Source organism: Aphelocoma coerulescens, chromosome 1A, assembly GCF_041296385.1.
Source record: "Aphelocoma coerulescens isolate FSJ_1873_10779 chromosome 1A, UR_Acoe_1.0, whole genome shotgun sequence".
NCBI lineage: Eukaryota > Metazoa > Chordata > Aves > Passeriformes > Corvidae > Aphelocoma > Aphelocoma coerulescens.
In genome coordinates, this window is record NC_091014.1 from 11,172,487 (window position 1) to 11,198,597 (window position 26,111).

A 26,111-nucleotide genomic window follows, 5' to 3' on the forward strand; every position below is an offset into this window, starting at 1 on the left:
TGATTAGCAGTCCAGGCAACTGGATACATCTTCTTGGAATTGCCTGTGTCCCCAATCTGTGCATGGGTAGCTGTACACCTTTGACCGATTCCTGTGGTAGTCCAGACAAAGGAGGGTAACACAAAACCTGTGAATGAACATGCACTGGAACTGGAAATGACTCTTGAGTAAATGCAGAGGTGTTCTCCATGTAATATGAAACTTTTAAAATACATGCTTATGAAAGATGTAACTTTGAGGTAACCAATCGATGTCAAAGGCCAGATCAGAGCTCTTTGGGCAGGTGTTGTTTTATCCTTTTATAAGTCAGAATAGCACAATGGGTTCTGATGAATTATTATGGTTTAAAAACAAAGTTTTAGTACATTAAATAGTTATAGTGCACTTCTAAAGGAGTAACAAGTGCATTTATAGTTTTAATGTATATGTAGTGTACATATATATAATATATGTATAGCCTTATATATATGTATTTATAGTTCCATGTGTATTTTTAAAATTTTGGACTGGCAGTGTCTTTAAGGAAATGTTGATAAATAGCAATGAATATGTGGGTTTCGCACTTAACAATGAAGGTATGGTTTTATAAAAGCATTCATTTCCATTCTGAAAGTACAGCATATTTTTCATAACGTGGGATGCTGTAAAATAGGCCTTTCTAGAGTTGTCACGGTAAGGCATGACATGAAGGAGATGACATTTGGATTTGACACTTCTCTACCTCAAGCATGCAAGGAAATTTGACATGATTTATTAATGCAAGAAATTCCTCATACACTTCTGGTGAAATGAAAGTGCCTTACAACAATTCTTTCCAATTTCTTTTACAAGTCTCTCTCTCTTGAAAGAGGGCTAATATACAGACACAATCTTGAAGACAACAAAGAGAGGACATCCCCAGCTGATCTGTTACTCAGTATTTGTGTGATTAATGTAATGGGCTGGAAAATTTCAGTGAAACTGCTTAAAAATAGTTCAGTGTCTAATTGTAATAACAGAGTTAAAGATAAGATGATGCAAAGAAAAGATAAAATGATGCTGTATATCTTTGTTATAAGATAGTTTAGAAGAAATCTCAAAAATAACATTAACATGAAACAGTTGAGAAGTTTTCTTAAAACTCAAGAAGAGGGGAAGTGTTTTCAAAAAAGGCATTTTGAAGACCATTCAAAAGTGGCATTTTTCTAAATCTGGTTTTAAATTGGGAATGGAATCCCACTTATTTTCAGGGGATTCTTGATTGTTATGATTCACGTAAATAAACACATAAACAGATTTTCTCCTCTTTTTTGATTTTATATTTTCACATTTTCCGTAATGCTGACAACAGTTAAAGCATAAAAGAAAATTACAATGTGAAATTCTGTGGAGAAAAAAATTAGTTCAGATAGGATCTACTGTACCTTTTTTGCCACTACTATTTTTTTGTCTTGGCTTAGGACATGAAAGAATGAACTGATTCCAGAGATAATATTTAGAAGTTGTTCTTGGCAGAACTGCTGGTTTACCACTGCAAGTTCGTCTAAAAACCTCAGAAATTTAATGTGGCCTTCATCAATATATCAACTAACCTTGAAGTATGTGTATAAATATTGTATACTTTTGTGTAGTGCAGTTTAATGCTGTCGTTCATAATAAGACAATGCCTCTCCTGCATAAGGCTTCCAAGATATTCTCTACTGTTGTGAATTGTGAATCCTTTAAAAACTTCTGTGTAGTTTTAGGGAGAGAGAAAAAGATACTAAAATACTTCTTTTCAACCCAATAAGAATATTACATTGTATGACTGTTGAATGCAAGAGCAGTTGATAAATTGTGGTGTGGTTAAAAAAAAATCTCATAAAGCAAATAGAAATGGGCAACAGAATGGAGGGTGTTTTCAAGTACCTATGGAGGTAGGATTAATTTATTGACATAATTTACTATATGTGACCTAGTGCAAGGTGACATAAACTGAGTACTGTATAATTCTATATGTGGAGGCCTACTTGTTTTGTATCTATACTGGATGTCGTTTACACTTAAAAAATATTTCCCTTCATGTTATGCACAATTTTGTTCAAGACCTTCAGTTTACTTCTTATACTCTCCAGACACCTCCTGTCTGTTGGAAATTTTAAATCTCCTGCTTTGCTTTCAACTCTTTCTTCAAAGATGACTGTTCTAAGTAATTTCAGTGATAAGAATAATAAATACCAAGAGGTAACACTGAGTGCTGTTCACTGAATTCATGTGAGAGAAAACCTTTACTGATAATTCTGTTTTTAGTGGTAGTCACTGTGAGGAAGAAGCAACAGGGTTATTTTTAAGTGCTTTAAATAGAATAAAGCTGCATGACAAGACACAATGCAGATGCAAATAGTGACAGAGCCAAATTAAATAAACCAGAAAGTTCAGTGCCTCTTGAAATCTTAGCATCCTATTCCAAATCTGGTGCAGTAGAGTTAACTTAGGACTTCCTTGTTGACCAGAAACCTTAGGAATTTTGAACTTGTAGAGTGCAATCTACCAAAAAAAAGCAAAACCAAATACCAAAAAAAACCCCACCAAAAAACAAATAAAAGAAACCAAACAAAAACCCTAAACAACAACAAACAAAAAAAACCCAAAAAGTGTGAGCCAAAACTATACAACTAAATTATAATGCTAACACATGGCAGAGATATGTCTGGAAAAAGCTATTGTTAATAAAGAATGGCAGCCACCATGAGGTATTTGCTTTAGGACAAAATGAATTTTTGTTTCTTTGTAAGGAAATTGAATGCTGATTTTTTGGGTTTTGTTTGGGCTTGGGGTTGCTGGGTTTTTTTTTACATCCAAGTTTCTAAAGGAGGCTCTTGGTGAATGCTATAATTCCTGATAATGTACTGAGTGTCCTTTGTCTGCCTTATCTGATTTTACATATTTTTTCCAAACTGTTTTGGAACCAGCTTTAAAGAATGCGTTGTGTGTAGAATAAATTCCATTAAAATTTTCATCCATTAAAGCTGATCTAAAGAACTCATTGAAATCCTTTTCTCTGTACAGTAATTCCCAAATTCCGTATTTACACTTCTATGAGGAAGCAGTTGCCCTAACATCGTATTTGGCTTTGTGCTTTTGATTTAGTCAAAAATTTCTATTATCATTTTCAGTGTATTCTGCAGGGAGGTCATAAAAAACACCTTATCAGCCCCTTTATTTCCTGTTTATATCTGGTCTGCCACTTTTATGTACTTGTTCTTGCCCATTTGTGTAAACTTGATTTCTTAAATACTAACATTTTCTCTATGACAGTGTATTTAAGTTCCCTACAGATTCCTGCAGGGGTGTTTATTTTGAGTTTTCTTAAAGGTTGTATGGTTTCTTGGTGAAGGGTGATGATGGTGTATTTTCATTTTTTGGGGGTTGTGTTTTTGGGTGTGGGTGGCGTACGGTTGATTTTTCTAATTGTGACATTATTTTAGCTGATTAGCTAATACAATATTTCTAAATATTCTTCTGCATCCTTTTGAGGAAGTTGCTTTTAGAGGTACTACTTCAAGGAGTGGTTTTTTTTCTGTTTTCTGGGGGCTTGTTTTATTTGGTAAGGGTTTTTCCTTTTTTCTTGGTTTCGAGGTTGTATGGTTTGGGGGGGAGGGGGTGGTTAATTGCTTTTGGTAACTTTCAGGTAGTTACCTCTCTTTAAATTGACATCTTTTGGTTTGGATTTGTTTGCCCTGATCTCTCACACAGGCTAAATGCTATTGCATTGTGGTCTATGGAGCTCCTGGAGCTATATAGAGCAACTCTACTAATAACTTTGAACTGACCCTGTGCATCACTAAAGATTCAAAAGTCCTTTATCATATCCAAAAATGTGCTCTCTACATCTCTCTTTGATGAGACTTCGATCCAGTCTTTATGTGGTTTCTCTAATCTCACATGGCATTGGTATTGTCCCCTTGATCAGGCTGTCAGCAGTGTAAACCTGGTATTACATTTTTTATTATGAGACTGAAATTTCTTACCCACAGATTCCATCACACTTCCTTTTTCCTGTAATAGTCTTATGCTGTTGCATTTTGTGTCATCCCTTACATTGTACCCTTTTGCTGTATGTCCGGGACTGCCATTCTTACAAAGCTGTAAGACAAATGCTCTGTCCTACTGATTATTCTCCTTTCACCAGGTTTTGGATATGTGAATTATTTTGGGACGGTTCATTGGTGATTGGTCTTCATCCCTTTGTCTTGATTTTATGTTCCTAGCATTGGTGTAGAAGCACTGGGAAATTTTGCTTAAGGATGTGCTGATAAATTAAAGGTTTTTTAATGACTCTTATTTACCCTGATTGTACCTTATATAGACACACACACACACATGCATGAGCAAACACACTCCAGCCTTTTCTGGGGCATATTAAGTATTAATTGCATATGCCTCAGTGGCATGTCAGTCTGAACCAGGAGCTTTTCCCTGCCTGTTGGCTTTCCTCTGCTTTCTGTTCTAAAATCTTTTTGATTTCTGTGCCAGTAGCCAGTCTCTGTTACTGTTCAGATTCAGTCGTCTGTCCTTCCCTGCACATATTGCGTCTGTTCAGGAAGTTTCCCCGGTTGCTAATATACCTAAATTCCTTTCCACCTACACTGTCTTCTTGCCATTGGAGGCTTGGGATCTCTTGGAAAATGGAAAGTGTCTTTTTATGCCATGGGTACCGAATACAGTGAAAACAAGAGAAAGACCAAATATTTTCAGCCTTCAGAGCTATTCATGAATCTCAGACTCATCAGGCAAAGTGGTGAGGGGATGGCTGGAAAATTGTCCTGGTGTTTTAGGTACTAATCAGAGTTTGTATCAGTGCTTAGAAACAAGGTCTAAGGTGTTATGGGCTCCAGAATAGGTATCAAATGTATTTCAGGCAGACTAATGAATAGGTCCATCATGTGAAAGGTCTAAAGCATTATAGGCAAAGTGGTACCAAAGAACAGCAATTAATGGCAGGGAAGAATGAGGAAAAGTGGTGTGATTGCTGTGTGGCGTAAGGAATAGATACTGATTCATGACAGAGCGCTGCAGCTCAGAGACAGCCCTCAAACTGAATCAAGCATGTACAAGTCGTGTAAGAGAAAATTCTTTTCTCATACTTGAATAGAGCATCAGAGGCAGGGAAAGCATTTTCATTCTCTTTGATCATATCTTCACCTGCAGACCATATTCATCTTAATGTGTGGTCATTTGATGAAATGGAGGTAAACATATTTTGGTATTTGTTTTTTAATCTTGAAAAATTATCTGTTCTTCTATCTTTTCTCACAATAAAGTCATACTCAGAATTGTAAAACTGATGTAATTTTAAGGAATATAGGTGGTGTTTATTGGGGACCCCAGGTATATTCCATAACATTTTTTGATTGATGATGTAAATATCCCATCTAGCTCATAAGTATCTGCTGTAAACCTTGAAAGTATTTACTCCTCCCATGTTTATAGTTAAAGTAATAATGCCACTCGTTGTATCAAAAATCAGAGGAACGTCCAGGAATTATTTGACTGTTATTTTAGCAAAATAACCTATATAAGACCAAAAAAGGCTGCCTCAAGGATAGTTCAAAATGTTGAAAACTAAGCTGTAGGTTACTTCTCAAGCAACCTCACTGTAATTAATATTAAATGATTTCTTCTTTTCTTGTCGACAGGAAGATTCGGCTGACTGCGGTGGGGCCTCTGGTCTGAGTCCATCACTGTGGTCTATGGTACCAATTCAGTTGGTCCTGCTTTGGCTGTTATCTGGCAGCAGACACTGCCAGTTATGACCTTGCTAAACCAAAACCTGCATAACTTAATCAAGACCTGGCCAAAACGATAGCCTCAGTTCCATTGTCGAAAGGGTCAGCTATTGGGACAGCAGCAGAACAGCAGTGCTCGTGTGGTTATCACGCGTTGTGAGACTCATCAAGGCACCACGATGCCTGCATGTTGGAGTGTCAGATCCTTAACCGTATGTGAATGCTGCATCATCTACACCATCCAAACAGATTTCTGTACGTGCTCCACTGGGGAAATCTAAAACCTTTTGTTTGTTTGTTTGTTTGTTGTTGTAATCTTGATGACTTCATGTAAAAGGGCTCCCCTAAAAACAGCTTATGTATATGATTTTCATTTCTTTTAAGCTTTGGATATCTTGAAGATTTATATTCTTTTACATGAACAGTTGTTTAAAAACCAAAAAAAAAACAAAGAAAAGGAAAAAGGAAAATGTTCTCCCCAATGCACATTACTAGCACCATGATGGCTGCTTTTAGCATCAGTTTTGTCCAAACTAGTTGAGCAAAGTGAAAATATTGGCCGGTCTTCACCAGAAGTTCAGCATGATTGGAATGCTTTATGATGAGTAGTTAATTCTTCCAAAAGGAATCATGCAGCCAGCTAAGTTTTGGTAGGTTGATATTGTATGTAGAAAGGAAGGAAGGGAGAAAACTTCTGTATTTCAAAATACAAAGGTACTGGAAAAGTGTAACTAAAAAGTGATTTTCGTCTTAAACTTGGTGTCATCTTCTGTCAGAAAAAAATTTAATTTCAATGTAATATTCACCTCCTTTTCACAATGCAGTTACATATAAAGCAAGTAGAAATTCTTCAAAGGCTGAAACAAAAAATGCTTGTGAATAAAAAATGTCTTTGTGATATATGAACGTTGGTTTCCAGGGGTATTTTGCATGATGATGATGCTATGTTATTGTTTTTCAGTTTGTTTTCTTTGATGGTAGAGTATAGTTCATTGAAAAGATAACTGAGTGATTCTTGTATTGTGTGAGAAACTGAACATTGCAATGTGTTGCAATCAAATAATATTAAATTATATTATATTATGAAACAGAGCTCTGAATATACTGTGCAATGAAAAAGCTGAGAAAATAGGGTAAATATAGCTATCGTAACAAAAGGTTGAGGTGGGTTTTTTATGGAATAGCGATCTCACATGAAAATCTGTGTACAGATATTTTAAGGATATAAAAATCAGATTTAACACATTTATTTTTGGAAGTATATGTTCCCTAAGGTTCATATCAGGTTCCCCCTTTGTTTCCTTCATATAAACCCATTCATAATATTAAAACTTATGCTGTTGCTATTTATTATTGAAAATAGCATATTTAACAGCAAAATGACCTGGTTGCTGCAATTAGAAAAAATATAAACAAATGGGGAGCCTTGAATCTATATGTATGCACATTGATACTTGATTGTGAATAATAACTCTAGAAGTTGTTTTTATACAACCTCATTGGTGATAAAGATTGGTGCAGTAAATTACAATATTACAGTGTAGCATAGTGTTGATGCAAAATATGATTTGCGCTTTTTTTCCTAGTTTTCAGAACTAAACAGCTAAGACAGCTAAACCAATGAATGTGCAACTCTGCTGGTATTGTACAGTTCTGCTAACAACTGCAATATGCAAATATTAATATGGCACAATACACTAGCTCTTTAAAAAATAAAAAATGCAAATCATCAGTATATATATGCTGGCAATTGATTGATATATTTTTGATCATGCCAAAAGCTTAAAAAATGATTGGGCATGCATAAATATCCTATGAAAACTGAAGAAGCTACTCAAAGCCATGGCATGGCTTGAACAATCAGATGTCTACTGTAGTTGTACTCATGGCTGGTTCATTGTTTCTCATGTACCTCGGCTCCAGCTATGTATTTTCTCATGTTTGGGAATACAGTGAGTGAAAAAAATAAACCCTGACCTTTTGTTCAGTGATGAAATCTAGATTTTTAAAAAATATGTATCTAGCAATGTCATGGGGTTAAAAGTAAAATTAACTGTGTTGGATGACTTCAGGTCCTTCTCAGGGAAGGTGAGCTAATGTTGATGATATGGGTGAAGAAAAACTTGGAGCTCTTCCTTCCAGTCATAGTGCTACAGTTCCACCTGATACAAAAATTGGTTGGGTGTCTCTAATGCCAAGACTGCATCCAGTATTTTTCCTTAATGCTGGCAATTGACATTTTATGGGAGGAGCAAGTTTTTTAGGATTAGGCCAATACTTACTGCACTCACTGCTTTTACTCTGAGGTTACTTTAAATATACATTAGTTTGTGTTTTGCTCTTTTAATTTCCTGAAAGATTATTAGTATATTAAGTTGTCTGTAGTTATCACTTTGCTTCCCAAAAGAAACCCTTCATGGAGAAGTTACACTTTTTAACATTTTAAAACACTTTCATTATGCTGGTATGCTATACTTGGAGTTACTTAGTAAACATTTGATTAGTGTTTGTAGGGAGAAAGAAAGATGGCACAAAGTCATGCTGCCACAGAAAACATCTGTGGCTTTTGCTCTCATCCCATTTCCCTTAGAGTGCTCAAATGCAAAAGGAGGGAGAAGCCCATGCCATGCCAACACATAGCCCTCCTGGGTGATCCAAAGAGGGAAATGTCCTTTGTTCCTCTCCTTTGCCCCTCTATATGACCTGAAGGAATATGTTTCTATATAAACATTTAGCCTTCCAGCTAACATTATAACATTCTATATAAACATTTAGCCAACATTATACCCATCTGATTAATACTTTAGAAAGTAGTAAGTATTTTAAATACTTTGAAATCATATATTGGAATATATCCAAGTGATGGTCAAGACTTTTTTTTTAAATACCCTGATATCTGCAAAATGCAAACTTAGATCAAAAATGCAATCTGAACTTTAGCTATCTCAAAATGTGAATACCAGTCTGATAGAAATAACTCGCATGAATAAATATAAATTCTCATGCAGAAGAGTATCCTTACTCAGTGCATCATAGTCATCTTATTTTGTCTTTGAAAGAAGAACCTTGATCTAAGCATTAAATTAAGATATTTTTAAATACAATATATTGTTAAAAATTGTGGTTTTTAAAGTCACATAAAAGGTTCTGTTGATGGTTGCTCAAATCCTTTAAATAGCACTAAGAGGACTGTTGGGACTGGTTCAGTTTACACAGAAGTCATGCAGTGTATTGTACATCTGACAAATACCCACCATTAAAGTTGTTACAGCATGATACCGTGCAAAACATGATCTGAGAACTTAACATGAAAGGTTTCTTTCTATTTTTTTCATTTAAACAACCAGCATTACTGCCAAAACACTGACCGTGGTCCATATTTGTAACAGGTTTTTAACATGACATAGCAGGTCTGATGGACAAGATTTTTAGCTCCTGTACCTTTAAGACTTTAGTATGATCTTTTTCATGTTTCTAATGCTTGAGGCTTTACTGCTTAACTTGACAAAAACAACAGTGTTGCTGCCATTTGTAAGTTTTCCTACAATATTCCTTTTATTAACTTAAACCTGGCCTTACTGGTTTCAAATAGGCAGTATCCCTTTTAAGTGACCTTTGCAACCCAAGTGTTACTTGCTGTGGTTGAGAGCTTTTTGGCGTCACTGAAGAGACATTAAGACCTTTTTTTCCCATTAACACATAAAAAACATGCTTAATATGACTTAATTCCAAAACACAACCTGAGTACCACTGATCCAAAAATTCGATGCTAGCACACTGGTTATTAAGAAATATATGAATGCCTAAAAGACACTGCAATGCACACGGTAGTTTTTGGAATGTCGACCTAAGGTGAAACCTTAATAACTCCTTTCTTTGGATAAATTTTACCCTAAATTCATCAGACATCCGAGCCTTTAACAAAGGCCAGATTTATTATTATTTTTTTTCATACCACAATGTTAATATTGTTAATACTCATTGTACACTATTGTAAAAAGATTAAAACAAAGTGTCTGAAAACAATTCAAGAGTTTTGAAAAGTTAGCCTCACCCTCTTCCCAGCTACTTGCATCTGTCCTGTTTATGGTTTAAAAGAAAAACATCATTTTGAAGAAATATTTCACTGAGGCTAAAGGGATACTGTCTTGTTCAGATGCCATGAAATTGCGATTGTGATCTGAAAAAGCTGTCTTCTCTTCTTGTGTTGTATGGAATGTCTGGATCATGCTTTCTGGGATACTTTTATTGAAATGCTCAGTGTGCGTTTCTGCAAAAAAAGACTTGGTTGCTCTTACCAGGCAATCAGGTCTTTCTCCCTTTTCTTGTGTTCTCTTGACACTTTTGTGGAACTTGACAAGCCTGGAAAAAAAAGAATTTTTTGTAAAAATTTGTACAATAATGTTATAAAAAGTTTATAATCCTAGAACTGTTGTGTTAATTATTGTGCAAAAACAGTATATTCAGAATAAAAGTTTATCATTTAAAATCAACAACTATTTTACTGTTCACTCTGTATAATAAAAACATGTAAATAAGAGCCTACATTATTTGCTATATAATACTTTTGAGTTTCCTATAATTATACCCAAGTGTCTGAAGAGAGTGAAGACAGTGACTTAATGCTTGTCTTCATGGGGTTCAGAGAAGGACGCAGAGCAAACCTTCATTTCTGTTTCATTTGCAACTGTGAAAATTTAAAAAAAAGTGGAAAAATTCTAACCAATTAAAACTGAGGGTCTGTAAAGCTCTCAGTAAAATAGGAGTCTGAGGCAGCTGAAGCATCCTTGTTTTCCTGAAACAATTGCTTTTGGAAGGGTTGCCATTTGCTAACTTGTAAACACTGCTGAAGTCCAAGAGTTCATTCACATGGAGAAGCAGAATAAAATCAGATGGTTCAGATGGGTCCTGCCCAAGTTGTTGCCGTCGCCCTCACCTCTGACCAAGACTGAGTCATGATTTAGTCAGCTTCTGTACTGCTGCTGTTCTTAATTAAGCACTATATTTAAAGTGGATGTAAGTACCTTAATAAACTGGCTTGGGGTGCTCAGGAGGTGCTTTGCTGGGTTTCTGACTTCCTGCAGTGGCACTGGCAATCTCTGTCAGAAGTGCAGGGCAGAGGGCTGAATGTGGTAACTGCTTTAGAAGCCTGATTTTAATCCTTGATTGCGAATGTGTCACAGCCCAGAGAAAATGGCAGTCATAAAATTCTGATGGATTTACTGAATCCCTGAGGAGTAGATAAGAGAATAAGAAATCAAATGCAGATTCTAGTGCTGCAAAGTAATAGATCACCCATGTGGAAATGCTACAAGGCAGTGCTTGACACTGTGCATCAACATCCAGAGATTACCAGCCTCAACTAGATTAAACATTGCTTCCTAACTACATGATTATCCCCACATGCTGAACTCACTCTATCGTGTTTTCTGTAGGCTGACTGCCATTGAGATGTAGAAATAAATAAACCCCCAAAATCCCTTTCTTGTACCTCTTTAATTTAATTGCTGTCTTACAATACACTAGTTAAGTGAAGGAGAAGACACTCTTGGACAACACAAGGTTTTTCCCCCACACTCCTGGAACTTATAAGCATATTTGACTTCATCAGTTTGATATGGGAATTGCTGCACTGCAGTGAGATATTCTATATTCATCCCTTGTGCAAATCAAACCAGAATGCACTTGGCCTGTCATATTGTGTTATTTTGAGAGATGCCTTCACAGTGTCCAATGCAGCTCTGTTGCTGCTAACCATCTACAGAAATCAAGACATATAACATGGATGTTACAAAATGCCTTCATTGTCACATCTATTAGTCCAGTGTTCCTTGTAATGCTCGACTGAAAAATATGCCCACCCTAAATGGTAGAACATTTTCTCTGTCTGTTGCAAAAGACATTGAAAACAATGTGTCTCTTTCCAATAATCTCTTAGGAGCTTTTGTTCACAAAGTGTATATGGGGGAGGAGGAAAGAAAAATGAGACTTTTTCAGGAGAATGATTTAATCGAAATTCTAACTGTATTTCTCCTAATTGTTTTAAATATATAATAATTTCTCTGTCTTTGTGATTGAGAATATCACATTCTCAGGAGCTGGCCTTTCCTTTTGAAACCTTGTTCAGAAACCCAGACACCTTTTAGCAAAGTAGCCCATTTCAATAGAACACTCACCCTTCTCTTTCTTTTGGGGTTTTGAATCTCATTTTTTCTCTGGATGTTAAAAATATTTCCTTGACTAGATCTCCAAGTGTACATCCCATATTGTGTATAACAGGTATTAGAACCTGGTAATAAGTGTTTCCTTTGGGGAAATGATAAACATGTTTGTGATTTGTCTCACCTAGCTGTAGTTGTCAATTGCTCATGAGTTACAGTCAACAGAGCTTAGGAGTTAGGTACAGGTGCTGCAAGGCCCAGACAGGCTTTAACCACCTGTCTGAATGATTGGAAGGTGAATTCTTTAAAAAGACTTTTCTACTGCTCTTTTAATTGTATGTATTTTCAAAGAGAGGAGTTCACATATTAAGTAAAATCTGCATCTTCTACTTCATCCATTACTTTTTTGTTTGTTTTTTTTTTAGCACTGCCAGTTTCTGAGAGCTGTTTTGAGAAGGAAATATGAAATATAGGACTTCAGTGGTATTCACTCTTCTTTTTCAAAGGTATCTTTCAATTATTTTTTTCAGCCACTGAATTAGTTATTTCATCAAGAAAATAAAATGGGGAGTTGGGAATGGAGTCTCGCTCAGAATTTCCATTTTAACTTTTGTGGCTTTAACCCAGACTCTTCTTGTGACCCAGACACTTGTGATCTCAGCCTCTGTTTTGTGGCTTGATTATTAAAAAATAAATTTTTTGAGCATTGTAATACAGACACTATGGAAAGGTTAATTAACATGCTTGGAACACTGACTAACAGCAAAATGTTTTGGTATGTGTGGTTAGCATGTATTATTCCTGTAGGCTATTTTGAGAGTCCAAGTAGTGCTCATTATGGTATGGGTTAGTCACTTTGACATATAAGCTCTGGGATCTTCAGGAATTAATTAATCTACAGGAATTAATTAACTCTAAGAGAAAATTGCAGACACTGAGGGACTGCTCTGCCTAAAAAGATACCATAATACCTAATTTCAAGTGGGTTAGAAATTAGGAACATTCTTCTCTCCTGCTTGGCTGTAGTCTGCACAAAAAAAGAAAATACCCATATAATGATAGCTTTTGCTTTTGACATCTTTTGGGAATACCAGTGTGGGAAATAACAGGCAGGGAATCTTTGAGAACCTGGGGCTAAATCATGTACAGTGGGATTCTCTAGGTGAGCACTGTGTTCCTGGGCTGAACAGGGGAGATCCACGCTATGTAGACATGGAGTAGGGAAAACTCTCCCAATGACCAGCCACTGGGGGTCTTACTGCTGTTGCATTTGCATGCACACCTTTCTATGGAAATTGTGGCATGGGGCTGCTAGATCCAGAGAAAAAGCAAGCAGTGGAGACATGTGCATTCAAAATTTGACTCTTTTGCTTTGCTGGATCAATCTACTTCCTAGGATGAATGTCTGGGCTCAGTAAATTTGCCCTAAGGCAAGGCAGCTGTGAAATCTAGGCTCATAGCTTCCAGGGAGCAATACAGACCTACATCTGCTTTAAAGGACATTGCCTTATGCAATTGCATGTGTCCATATGCAGACATGGTGGAAGAGATGCCAAACTCCAGGCTCTGAGAGGAGCCTGTTTGGTGTCTGTGGTTGGAGCACAGTCTGAGCCAACACTGAATGCCTTCCAAAGGAGAGGGGAGATAGTGGTGGTGGTGGTGGTGAAGGGGATGTTACTCATCTTTTGCATCATGTGCTTCCACATATAGTACTTGTCTCAAAAGTGTAAAGTCTGGTTTTAGTCTTTCTTTAGTCTGAGATTATCTATGGAGAGGGAATCTGAGCACTTACATTTAGAGGCAGTAGTGAAATCTAGCCTACAGGTTGGTTGGCTACCTTGAATGGTCTTGCCATCAGGCTCTTGAAGACATGTCTGCAATAAGACGAGTAAGAAGCTTTAAGCATTTGTTTTCCTTTTGTTAATGCAATTTTATTTTATTTTTTAGAAATTGCTATTATTCCATTATGGAATGAGAAGAAATGAAGAAATAGGTAGAACTTGAAGATCTAGAGAGTTCTGGAAAGGTTAAGTATGTAACTCTAACTAGGTGCAAGATACCACAGTTTTGTTTGTTTGGGGCCCCAAAGCCTGACTAAGTCACATTTTAGTTCATAAGCGCTATAATTTGGGATTCTGAAATTAGGCAATACTTCTAGGACATTTCTGAGAAGGATATTTATATCATTAATCACTTGAATTTAGTTTTCTGATTTTTTATATTTATGTCCAGTTCTAATATAGCAAGTCATACAGTGTCAAGCTTTTAAATAAATCCTTAATTTTCAGCAAATGGAAAGTCTCACCATCCACAAGGAAAGCAATTGTGCTGAAATCTAAGCATTTAGGATTAGGAATAGGAAGTATTATTGACCCCAGATTTGGTTTTAGTAGACTGTTTTATGGCTTGGAAAATGTATTGGGCACTGATCATCCAAAAATTCCATAACCACTTATGATGATATCCAACTTTTTTTGCCCTGTAGCTGAGGCAGTATCATGGAAGAACAGTGGTGACGGATTGCTTGTATTTCAGCTGGACGTTGCCTTAACTCTCAGATCCTGAGATCTGAGATCCAGTTCATAAAGTTTTCTTTTCTCAAACCTGACTTGCTGTGCAACCAAAATTGTAAGGGTAACATGGTCAAGAGAAAAGTAAATTGCAACTAGAACACCCTGCAGAGAAGGCACGTCTGGCACCAGAGCAGTGCCTCCTGTTCTCCCCAAGGTGCCCACCAGGCTGAGGCGATTGCTGAGCAATGCCAGCACTGCCTGATAATTCTCTGGGTGTGTTGGGAAGAGCTGTGTGTCTAAGTGGAGCAAACTGGTGTATCTGTTTCCCTGTCTCCATTTATTATCAGCAAGAAATTCAACAAACTACATAATATTTGAGCTGTCAGCTGCCTAAAATTTCACTGAGAAAAAGTGTAAGTCAGAGACAATAGCTTCCAAATGCTTCCACACCTCTTGGGGGATATAGGTATTAAACTAAGATTTTGAAGTATTAAGATTTTAGGGGAAAGTATGCACATAGACATAAATATTTTTACGCCTTTTAGATGCTACCCATAGGCTTCTAGCAACCTGCCAGTGTGCTTTGCTTTCCAAGGTCAAAGAGCCCACTGTGCTTTATTCTGGCAGATGACATGAGTAAAACTGTGCTTTAAAGCAGCTTGCACGTAAGGCCTCCTTTGCAAAGCATGAAGGAGAATGTAGAACCTAGAGTGTGATATTTGATCTTTTAGAATATCTACTTGAGTGAAATGCCTTAAATAGAAAATGGGCCTCTTCTGAATGAAAACCTATCCTGGGCATTGTGCAGATACGCACCTTTATTGCTTCCAGAAGAAGTTGTCTCATGTAAATGGATATTCTGTTACTAGAGAGCTCTTTTTTTTAATAGCTTTAATAGCCATTTAAAAATAACAGAATAGTGTGGAATGCTCTATTTTATAGCTTAGATGTATTCACCCTGCTGTAACTAACCCTGGACTGCCTTCACCATCTCTGAGTCTTTTGCCTGCAACTTAGTTGATTTACACAATCCAATGGATCCGAGAATAAAGTTCCAAAACAGTGCAGATGAGGATGGCAGTAGTTAACAGTGGAATAGTTTTGTTAGTTTGGGTTTTTTCTCCCCTGCTAAACATGCCCACCCACCCAGAACATCCAGATTATAAACCTTTAAAAGGTAGCAAAAAATATGTATGATTTAATTGATTGCCATTAGAAAACACAATATTTGTCCTTTTTTCATATTAGTATCTTTCTCCACTATCTTTTGGTGTTTTTTCCCCAAAGTTTATGATGTATGTATAATGAACCTGTATCAAAACAAAGCCCAGCTTGTCCATTTTGAAGTGCAATATGAAATGAGAGCTATATTGGATATAAGCTTTCTCTAATAGCTACAGAAGTTTTTATTAAAGTTCCTTTTACAGAGAATTTAATAGCTATAGTTTTACAGGTTATCAGACACAGCTTTAAGTTTTGGTAAAATTAAAGTCAGATTTGCCAAACCAAATAGCTATTTTAAATCTGATCAAATCAGAAAAACAAAGTGGTTCAATCAGTAGTATATTGCTCTCTCTATGTAGTTCAGACTCTACAACTACCTGAAAGGAGGTTGTAACATGGTGGGGGTCAATATTTTCTATCTAGTAGCAAGTGAAAAAAGGAGGGGAAATGGCCTCAAGTTGCACTAGAAGAGGTTTAGATCGTTATTGGGAAAAATTTCTACACCAAAAGGGTTGCCAACAATTGGAACGGCTGCCCGAGGAGTGATTGAGTCACCATCCCTGGAGGTATTTGAAAGACATGTAGGAGTGAATACGGAGATGCTGGATTAACACTTGGACTTGATGAGCCTAGTGGTCTTTCCCAACCTTAAAAATTCTATGATTTTGTACCAGGGAGGTTATACTTAAATTGTAGATAGAAATTCAGTTCCTTCTTACAATGTTGCTCGTGATAAATGAACTGTCTACTTAAAGGTCTGTTTGTCCAAAGTTAAATACTTAAAGTTGTCCTATGCTGCCTTTTTTTTTTTTTTTTTTTTGGGGGGGGGGGGGGGGGATTTGTTGGTTGGTGTGTTTTGTGTTTTGGTTTTGGGTTTTTTCCTGACATTGTTGTGCATCATAATGCACTAAGGAACACTGTATTTTCCAGACTGCTCAATATTTCCCTCTGAAGAGCAGAAACTGAAAGAGCAGATTGAAGGATTACCCACTTCTAAAAAGCAGACACACTTAATTAAGGATAATAACCATTCTTTGGGGGGAATCTTAACCAGACTAGAAAAGATAGGTGCTCTTTCTCCGGGCTAATGGCAGCAAGAGTCATTTAAGAACCCAAAGCCATGAGATGCCAGACTCTGCGTGGGTGATGCACAGTGTGCACAGGCAGAGACTCTCTGAGGTCCATGCTGATATCCAGTGAGGTTGGCATCCATGTGCTTCCTTGCATCATTTACAACAGTGACCATTGTTCTCTGTCGCCTGCATGCCTGACTCGTTTCTCATCCTCCCTGGCCCATGCAGGCTGCTCAGACTTCATCCCCTGTGCTCAGCACTGCAGCTCCAGCAGTGCTGCTTGCAGCACCTACAGGCACCTTTCAAACATTTCTGCACGCAGAGTTACCCTCAGCCTCTGCCAGCATTGCTCACCATTGGTCAGAAGAAAACCTGACTGATTCACCAGAAGAAAACCTGATTGATGAAATTCATAATTAAAGCCATAGATGATAAAATTTGAAAAGTATGTCTAGAGTGTCTGGATATAGTTCTTCATGGACCAGTGCAAGCTCTGGCTGTGCCAGGTGACTGCCTTTGGAAGCGTTGGGTGGCCTGCAATTATTCTGTTTCGTTTTTGCTTATGCAAAAATGATCAACTTCATGACAGCATCTGTTACTAACCCAAAGGTTGTAGATGTCCAACTTCCATTTATATGAAACAAAACCAGATGCAGACTATAAAATTTTTTAAATTACTTCGCTGATATTTTGTCTCATATTTTCTTACAATTCATGATTAATATTTTTAAAGGTGATTTATCTTTCATCTTGGGTTCCACTGTTGTTGACTTAACCTCAAGAAAGCGTGATAGAGCTTGAGAAGGAAGATCACTTGCTGAACGTATTTTTAAAATATATTTCAATTAGTAAATCATGAATTAAATTCCGTACAGTTATAAATTATGGATATTAGGAGAAAATGATGTGTTCTTTTTTCATATTTTTCTCTCAAAAGCAGGGTAAAGCTGAAGAGTATATTGCTGTGAATGATAAAACTATGTCAAATAGATTAACAGCTTTTGACTCAACAACTGTGATTGGTAGAGGTAGAATATATGTAACAGGCTGTCTCTTTCCCCTTTTTGTATTACTAATAGTATGTTATAACAATTAAAGGACAAAGTTCTTATTTTATTTCTGGTGGCAGAAATTGAAGAAACATTTGTCCTGAAAAAAAAATGGTATTTATGGAAAAGCTTTCTGAGGTTTCTGGTAAGGCCGTCTGGTTGCTCCAGCAAACAATATTTGCAGGCAATTATCTGAAAACCATAGAACTGAAGCTTCTGAATTAAATTTAGCACTTGTTTCACTATATTGCTGAGGGCAACACTGCACATGCATGAAGCCAAGTATGTGTTTACATAATTTCACTGAATAAAAGTATTTAACTAATAATACATTGCTGTCTACAGTGGGAATTCTGTTATACTCCTTTTTGAAGTTATTTAATGCTTGAGATATGTCTGCTAATTTTGTCTTCACAGCTTTTTTTAGTGTTACATATATTTATTCTTTAAAAAAATTAAAAAGTTATAAAATACTGATTTTAAGTATTATACCTTAAGCTCTCAATTGCATTTTCCTGATGCCAAAAAAAAAAAGTAATGAAAAGTACAAAGTGTGCTCTCTACAAGAAGTTTTAAAGTTATTTCAACAAATGGCAACATTATCAATAAAAACCTATTTGAATCATTATCATACCACATCTCAGGACTTATGTGACACTTGGTGACACATCAAACCTCAATAGGGAAATGAAATAACTACTAAAATTGAGATGAAATACTGTGAGCTTTGTTCTTTGAAAAAAGTCCATATTCCTATTGCAAAGATTGTAAAGAAAATACTCCAGTCATATTCCTTTTACTTTCCAAAGCAAATTGGTTTTCCTCTAAAGCATCTGAGGAAATAAATGTATTTTAGTTTGCATGAAGTACAGAGTTCTGATGTAATCCACAAATGCAAGATGGTAAATAATAAGTGAAATTAGACTGCAGTGTAAGGAAAGTTGATGACATATCCAACAACTCTGCTGTCATGTTTGTGACTTGCTAGGTAAAGGCTATGAAATAACTCTTCCAGTTTTCTTGCTTGTTAGTTTGTTTTTAGAAAAGGGATTTATAAAACTGTACAGTAAAATCCTGTGCTGTGAGGGTGGGCAGAAACTGGAACCGGTTGCCCAGAGAGGTTGTGGATGCCCCATCCCTGGAAGTGTTCAAAGCCAGGTTGGGTGGGGCTCCGAGCACCTGATCCAGTGGAAGATGAAAGGATGGATTTGGGTATGCTTTTTAAGAGCGTCAGTGGACCTTCTTGGAGTTGCTAACTGGTCATGGTATCAGAGAGCTATTCCATGTCATACCCTAAAGTGTTTGTCTGACCCCCACCAACTGACCAGAGAAGACAGTTCCAGAAATGTAAACTATCACATTCATAAATAAGAAATTTATAGTGTTAAACCTCTGTTGAAGCGAATCACTAATGACTGATAATAACCCCCATATAATAAACTTGAAAACATGGACGTTTGTTTGGACCTTTTTTGTCTATGCAGAATAGTAGGTCCTGTTTCTAGGCTAAATTCATTCTCACATTAAGTGCTAGTTCAGTAATTTAGCCCAATAAAAACAAAGTGGTTTTTATTTATAAAAAAATTATGAGCTAAATTTGATATTCTCTGTTGTTCAGTAACTTAGTTTCTTAGCTTTGCAAGTCCATTTTCTTCTTATTTTTCTACAAAAATATAACTTTTGGGGGTGGGGAGGGGGTTTCTTCTTTTTTTCTCTTCATGCACCTGCACGTTTTATACTGTTTTTTTAAACAGCTGTGTTTGGTAGTTTAAATGTTTCCTGTCACAAAAACATATGCCCCAGCAATCACCAGAAACTGTATGGTGACTCATGAAGCATCTCAGAACACTTTTTTAGCAAATAAATTAATATAAATCATAACCACAGGGCAGCATTTACAATCTGTGCTAGGAAGATGAATGTGGAGTGATGTAAGACATATGTGATTTTCTTTTTTATTGGTGACTCTTTTTTTTTTTACTGAAATCTGTGAAAATGGATTAATGATACATTTTTCTTACTCATATCCGTGCCCCGATACTCATCTTGCTCTCCATGCAAAATCATGTAAAGTGGAGAGAGGCTTTGTTTAAAGTTCAAGGAAGACACAAATATGAGACAGAAACAAGAAAGTCATAACAATATATAAATAAATAATGAATATATGAGATCAGTAGCTTGCAAACTTAGGGCACGTGAGGATCTCATGTTGAATTATCTAAACTAAAATTCTTGCATTAGACACAGGAACAGCTTTAAAGTGCATAATTTGCTTCTTTCTCTTTGAGGACTGCATGTTCTTGCAGAGGAGATATTGAAGTCAGAGCACTCCCCCTTCTTAAAAGTTTATGCTCTGAGGTAATAATTTAAAGAAATTAAACTCTTATTATTTTATACACTTTTGAGATCATTGCTTCAAGTTCAGCATTTTATCTTTCCTTTGTTAGTTATTCCTTTGCCTTCCCTTGAAAATGCCAGAGCTTCATCAAGTGTGGCATCAAGTATCTCATCAGTTTGGACATGGAGTGTTTTAAACATCAGTTTGCCAATATTCTCCTTATGGTAAAATAACAACAAAAGGGTTCATAGTCACCATGGGGACTTAAGTGGGTCTCCTTCATCCTTGCAGAACTTACCAAAGATCAGGATGAGCTTTCCTGCTCACTGTTTCCAACACACACTAGAGAAGTGTTTGTTAAGAACAAAAAAAAATCTTCAAAGACCCCAAAAATCAAACCAAAACTCCAACATGATATTGTGTTAAAGCCAGAAAGGACTGTGGTAACAGAGTTATGAGTTGTCCAACTTCCCTGGACATCTCTTCAGAAGGACAGTCACTGCTAATTTGTTATGTGATGGTCCTGCTAGTAACAGCCTACATCTTGTGGGATGTGTCAGTACCTTTACCTCCCTTGTTGTCTTCCTAGGCCAGGCTGTAAATTCTGACTGTCTTGTTAAAATCTTATTCCTGTTAGATTACTTAGGGAACTGTTGTGTAGGGTCAATCTTCATTTTCATTTCCAGTCCTATCCTGGTATTTTCTCCTGTTGACAGAGAGAAAAAAAAAAAAAAAAAAAGACACATGTATGTCATAAAAACATATTTATTATCCTTGCACTAGCTTAGTGCTTTTGAGTGCTTTTTCAAAATAATATTGTTTAATCTAAACTGTGAAGATTTGAAATTTTATTTTTCTCCTCTCTTTTGGATGAGATCTCTATGTCCTTCCTGGTTTACATCTATGCTGACAGGTTTACAACATGGCTACTACGTTTTATCAATTATAACAGTGTAGAGAACTGCTCCTAACAGTGAAAAAGTACCTGTGCAAGACTTAGAAATGACAGGTGTGAGATTTGGGAATGGGTAAGCTATAAGAGCCATTACCAACAAAAAGTCAGTGTTTATGGGATGCTGCTTTGTCCATAACATCAGTAACTTCTTCAGTTTCATAAAACCAGCTTTTATTATTCCAGTTTGGGCTGGAGTGGTTGCTATGGGATGTATCAGAAGACAACTGCTTCATGCAGATTAGAAAGGAGGAAAATTCTCCAACATGAAGGTCACATCCTGTCTGTAACCAAAATGCCATCTGTGTAGAGCAGCAGAGGAGGTCCCAGTCTCTTCAGCATCCTCCTAATATAACCCAAGGCACTTCAGGGTTCCTGTAGGCCAGAAGCAGTTAGTCTGTGTCTCAAGACCACAAACATTTTCCCCTTTTAATTGTGGTGAATAGGAAGTAAGAATTCAATGGTGAGACTAGTTCAGGCAAAAGCTTGCACATTAAAACAAATAATTAAAAATTCTTAGATTAGAGGCAAACTTCCCTAAGCCATTATCTGTGGCTCACCACAGGCTACAGCCTTGGCTGAAGGTACACCTCCACAGTGGGACTGCAGGGATAAAGCTCTTTCACAAGGCATGTAGCACCAGCCAAATTCCTAATGTGGGACAATTCTCTAGTTACTCTCTGAAGTTAGACTGAATTTAAAAATGGGGCTGGTGGATGGATCCATCTCCAAATTCTGATGGCAAAGTCCTGTGGATGTGGGGTACATTATATGTACTTCAACTCTCTACTTCAGAGCCTTGATCCCATTTCTAATTACAATCAGCCTAAGGGAAGAAACAAGAGAAGCCTTATAAAAAAATGGGCCCAAACCCAACCATGTGAATATGCATGACCATGTTGCACAAATGCAACCTAGGTAAGGCAGGTGACTGACCCAAAAGTTTATAATAAGAGCTCAGGCTTTAAAATTTATGGGTCACACTCCCAGTTCATATTCACAACTCATCTGGGATAAAATGTATCTCTCTGAGAATTTGTTAGCATTTCTACACAGATAATTACTGCTTTTTCTTTTTTTATTTTCTCATACTTTTTTATAGGAATGTAGTTTCCCATTTCACACTCCATGGTGAGACAATGCATTCCCTGCCCACAGGGCTTGCCTACTTTCATCTACAGACAGGATGCTCAGGGCTACTTTATCTTTGTGCTGGAAATATGTACAGCAATTGTGAACACTTGCAGGACTCTCCCTAACAGCACTGTTTGGGCCTGAGGCTGAAGTCAAGAGTCTGCCTAAAAAGACAAAAAGAGCTGTGAGATGATATTAAACCATTATGGCACAGACTAAGTCCATTCACCTCCCCCAGGTATTATGAGCAGAAAAGGTTAAACAGGCAGCTCAGCTAAGTCACTTCAGATGTGTAAGACAGGAATAAATACTTGCAGTGTGACATCCACACTGATGTGCTGTTTGCTCCAAGCAAAATGCAGTGCGTGTTTGTGGGAGCTGTGAGCTGCTCTGAGCCTGGTACAGGCTGGGACTCTGCATGAGCAGACCAGCCACATCCCAGACTGGGTGCTGGCTCACAAGCAAGTTTTTCTTGTTGCAAATCACTGACTTGGGTTGCCACAAGGCAGGATTTGGAAAGCTGCACCTCAGCAACTTAACTTCTGGAGACAGCACTCCTGGAAGAAAATGCAAGTCACAAAACTGTGAGTGGCATCTCATTTGTGCCAAGCACTTCAGTCTTGATATAAAAGCCAAAAAGCCATTAATAAGTGAAATCCAACTAACAGTTTCTGCCTTAATCCTCCAGCAATGTCAGCATGGTACTGGTATCAAGAGAAGAGGAGTCAGTCATCAAAAGTGGAAACATCCCTCATCCAAAACAGTGCCCTGGTGACTCTGCGAACTCGGTGTTTATGCCAGAAGGTATAAAAGGAAAGATGGATATGTAAAGAAAACAATAGCTTGACAGTTTATCTGATGATGATCTAGTTAAACAGGAAGACAGCCCCTCTCAGGATAAATCTTTACAACTTTTTTGAAGTCTATGCTTGGCTGCACCAGCACTCATGACTCTTATTTGTGATTTTGATTTTGAAATAACAGCTCAGCAGTCCTTTGGCTTTCTCATTGCAGATTACCAGGCTATAAAGGCATTGAAACTTCCCATAAGCTCTGGCTGTTGGTTTTCTATGTGTGCAGTTTTTTGACTGAGGAGAAGAAAGCTAAAAGGATAATTTGATTGCTTTACTGCATATTTTGAATTCAAATTGACTTTTGGGCTTTTAAAATGCAAATTCAATAAACCAGTGCTTAGATTCACACACTTTAGTTTGCAGCTGCTTCTAATGTTAACCATTTATGCTGTAAAGAGCATGAAGACGAGAAAGGAAAACTGGGTGATGTTCAGCCATGACATATGGACAGAATTTTGACTTCTGTTGTCTTGGAAAAACATCTTTCGTTAAAAAAATTCAGGTATTCTACATCTTTGGCAAAACATAATCGAAACTTAGCCAAAGTTTTCTCAGAGTTAGAAAGGCTGAGCATTTGGTTTGATTTGAGTTGTGAGTAAAGCTTAGTTCTGAACCTTGCTTCTCTGCCAGGAACCATGCAGGTTTCCATTGAATTCCTATGTTGTTTTTTTTAAAAGAAAAGCATTTGTTCTGGAGTCTTCCAGAATTTAACATCCATTGGAATAAATGCTTTTTCATGTTTATTCTTAAAATCAATTACTTAATTGAAAACTAAACAAAGGAAAACTTTCAGAATCCTGAATATTTGTTCATTAGGACTCTCCATGCAGCCACAGTGCCCACGTCTGGAAGTTGCCTACAGCTTCTTTTTTTCTCAAAGTCCCATATTCCATAGTCATATACAGAGTCCAAAGCTGATCTGAGTAGAGTAAAGCACTACACAGTGTCAGGTTGTCAGAGAAGAAGTCCTGGGAGATGTTTTGCAGAGTCTTCCCGCCAGCAGCCTGACAACACCTATGTCAGAACAATTCTGCTCAGCAAGAGGCACAGTTTGTGTGAAGTACTTGGGAATTTACCTCCTTTTTTTGTGCTATCAGCTGCTATCACAATCTATTCCTTCAAGTCTGAAAAAAGAAAATGAAGATGTTCCAGGTAATAACACTCTGTTATTACTCTGCTCTGTGAAATCAGTCGTAAAGGGGTACTCTGGAATGTCACAGCTTGTGTAATGTAATGCTTTAACTGGAAGCCATGTCCTCCACAGCCTGCAGTCCAAAGACGTCAACTTTATTTAAACTTTCAAAACACAGAAAGAAAGAGATGTGAAATAGCAAGATAAACAGCAGCTTTATGAGGCAGAATGGGACTGTGGTTTTAACAGGGAACTGTGGAGCAAGGGAGGGTTAAGGGTGTTGGAGGTGACAGGTGTTTTATAGGAACTGAGTCTTTTTTTTCCTTGAAGGGACTTGTTATTTAAAGGAACACCTTTTCCCACTGCAGAGATCTTTGAATGACTGAAAAATACTTGGACCATGGTTGAACACTGATGCCATTACAAATATAACACTGATTGCCCAAGGAAAGTGCAAGGAGATGGTATATGAGGAAGCCAAAACCTTGTGTAGAGGACTGAGGCACTGAGAACATAGGGGTCTCTTTCTAGAAAAGGAAAAGACATGCCATGCAAAAGGTCCCAATGCCATATAGCTGATTTAATTACTTTCTGAGATATCTAATTCTGCCTTTTCATTGCTCAGTCAGGATTCTGGAACTCATTCAAATAATTTATTGTCTAGAAAGAAGTTGCAATAGCATCCATATTATTTCTTTTCTTGGTTTTTTTTTCCCCTTTTTTTTTTCTCTCCAATTTCTCATCTTTAAAATGGGAATTTTAAGGAAGAGCCAAAGAAAAGCTGAACAGTTTTGTAATATAAAAGCAGGAGGTGGGATCCATTTCCCCTAACTTTTTGTCTGTATTCTGTCTGTTGTTAAACTCAATACTTGGCTTTCTGCCTGGATCAAAGTGGTGGGTTTAGACATTTTCTACCTTATGTTTAATGTCTTCTTTTAGGAAGAGAGGGCATTCACCCCCAAAATGCCTGCTTCTGTGTTCTACGTATAAGAGACAGCTGTACACTTTTACAGTAGCACAGGCTATGCTGTGTATTCAGATTAATCCTGAGCAATATGTTTCAGCAACAGATATGCTGTAGGATCTTTGGCAAAACATCACATAATTTCATGTCCATTGCCCATATATAAACTTTTCACTGATCACACAATAGTAGTGCTACCCTCTGTCTGATGCCCTGTTAGACTGGGGATGGGGCAGGGAAGATGATCATCTATTAAGAGGAATCACAATCGTATTTGGAGCTATGAAGTGTTACACTGATTGCAGCAATTTGTAATGCCATGCTATTTATTCATTAATATTCTTTAAAACACCTTGAAGAGGTGAAGTGCTGAGAATGTTGTAAAATTAAAATAATGAGAAAAATCAAAGCTATGAGTTGAACCTAACACAGTGAGAGAACTCTCCTGGGGAACTGTAGGTCAGGGTAATCAGAAAAGTGTAACCTTTAGTCCAGTTTTACGGTAAATGGCTTTTGGTCTACCTGGTGTCTGACTCCTAAGAATCTTTATCCTTCCTCAGTGGAAAGGACTGGGTTCTTAAAAATATGAATTATTGAATTCTGTAAAGGTAGTCCAGGCAGGAGAGTTAAAACTGATTTAAACAGAAGAGTGCAGCCCTCTGTGATTCTGACATTTCCCAAGGTTTGGAATTTATTAAGATAACAAGGCAAATCCTTCTGTTTTCCAGAAAGGAACAAATCTTCTCCCAACCAACAATAAATTAATTTTCCTAATTTTTGTGGCTGGACATACAATTTCTCTTTTCCTCCTTCAAAATCCAGCATTCAAAAATTAGTTGTTTTTCAAAGATTTATTTATTTTTGGATGTGCATGAAACGCTGCCTTGCCAGGACCTGAATAATTTAGAACAGGACAAAAACACATGTGGGATTTCTCCTTTAATCAATGTCAGTTCCATATACCCTGAAA

At 37.0% G+C, this 26,111-nt stretch overlaps 1 protein-coding gene across 3 annotated transcripts in view; it reads left to right on the forward strand.

Annotated features, from left to right (window-relative positions):
- The window catches only part of CACNA2D1 (calcium voltage-gated channel auxiliary subunit alpha2delta 1), a 368,603-nt gene extending 358,354 nt beyond the window's left edge, over positions 1-10,249 (forward strand). The window contains exon 40 of one of the 3 annotated variants that reach the window (XM_069035496.1): positions 1,440-3,497. In XM_069035496.1, the coding sequence (XP_068891597.1) occupies positions 1,440-1,446 (7 nt within the window). In that variant the 3' untranslated portion in view covers positions 1,447-3,497. Of the gene's footprint in view, positions 1-1,439; positions 3,498-5,657 lie in introns of those variants that run through there. The other 2 variants (XM_069035487.1, XM_069035509.1) reach the window with 2 other exon arrangements.
- The last annotated feature ends 15,862 nt before the right edge of the window (positions 10,250-26,111 follow it).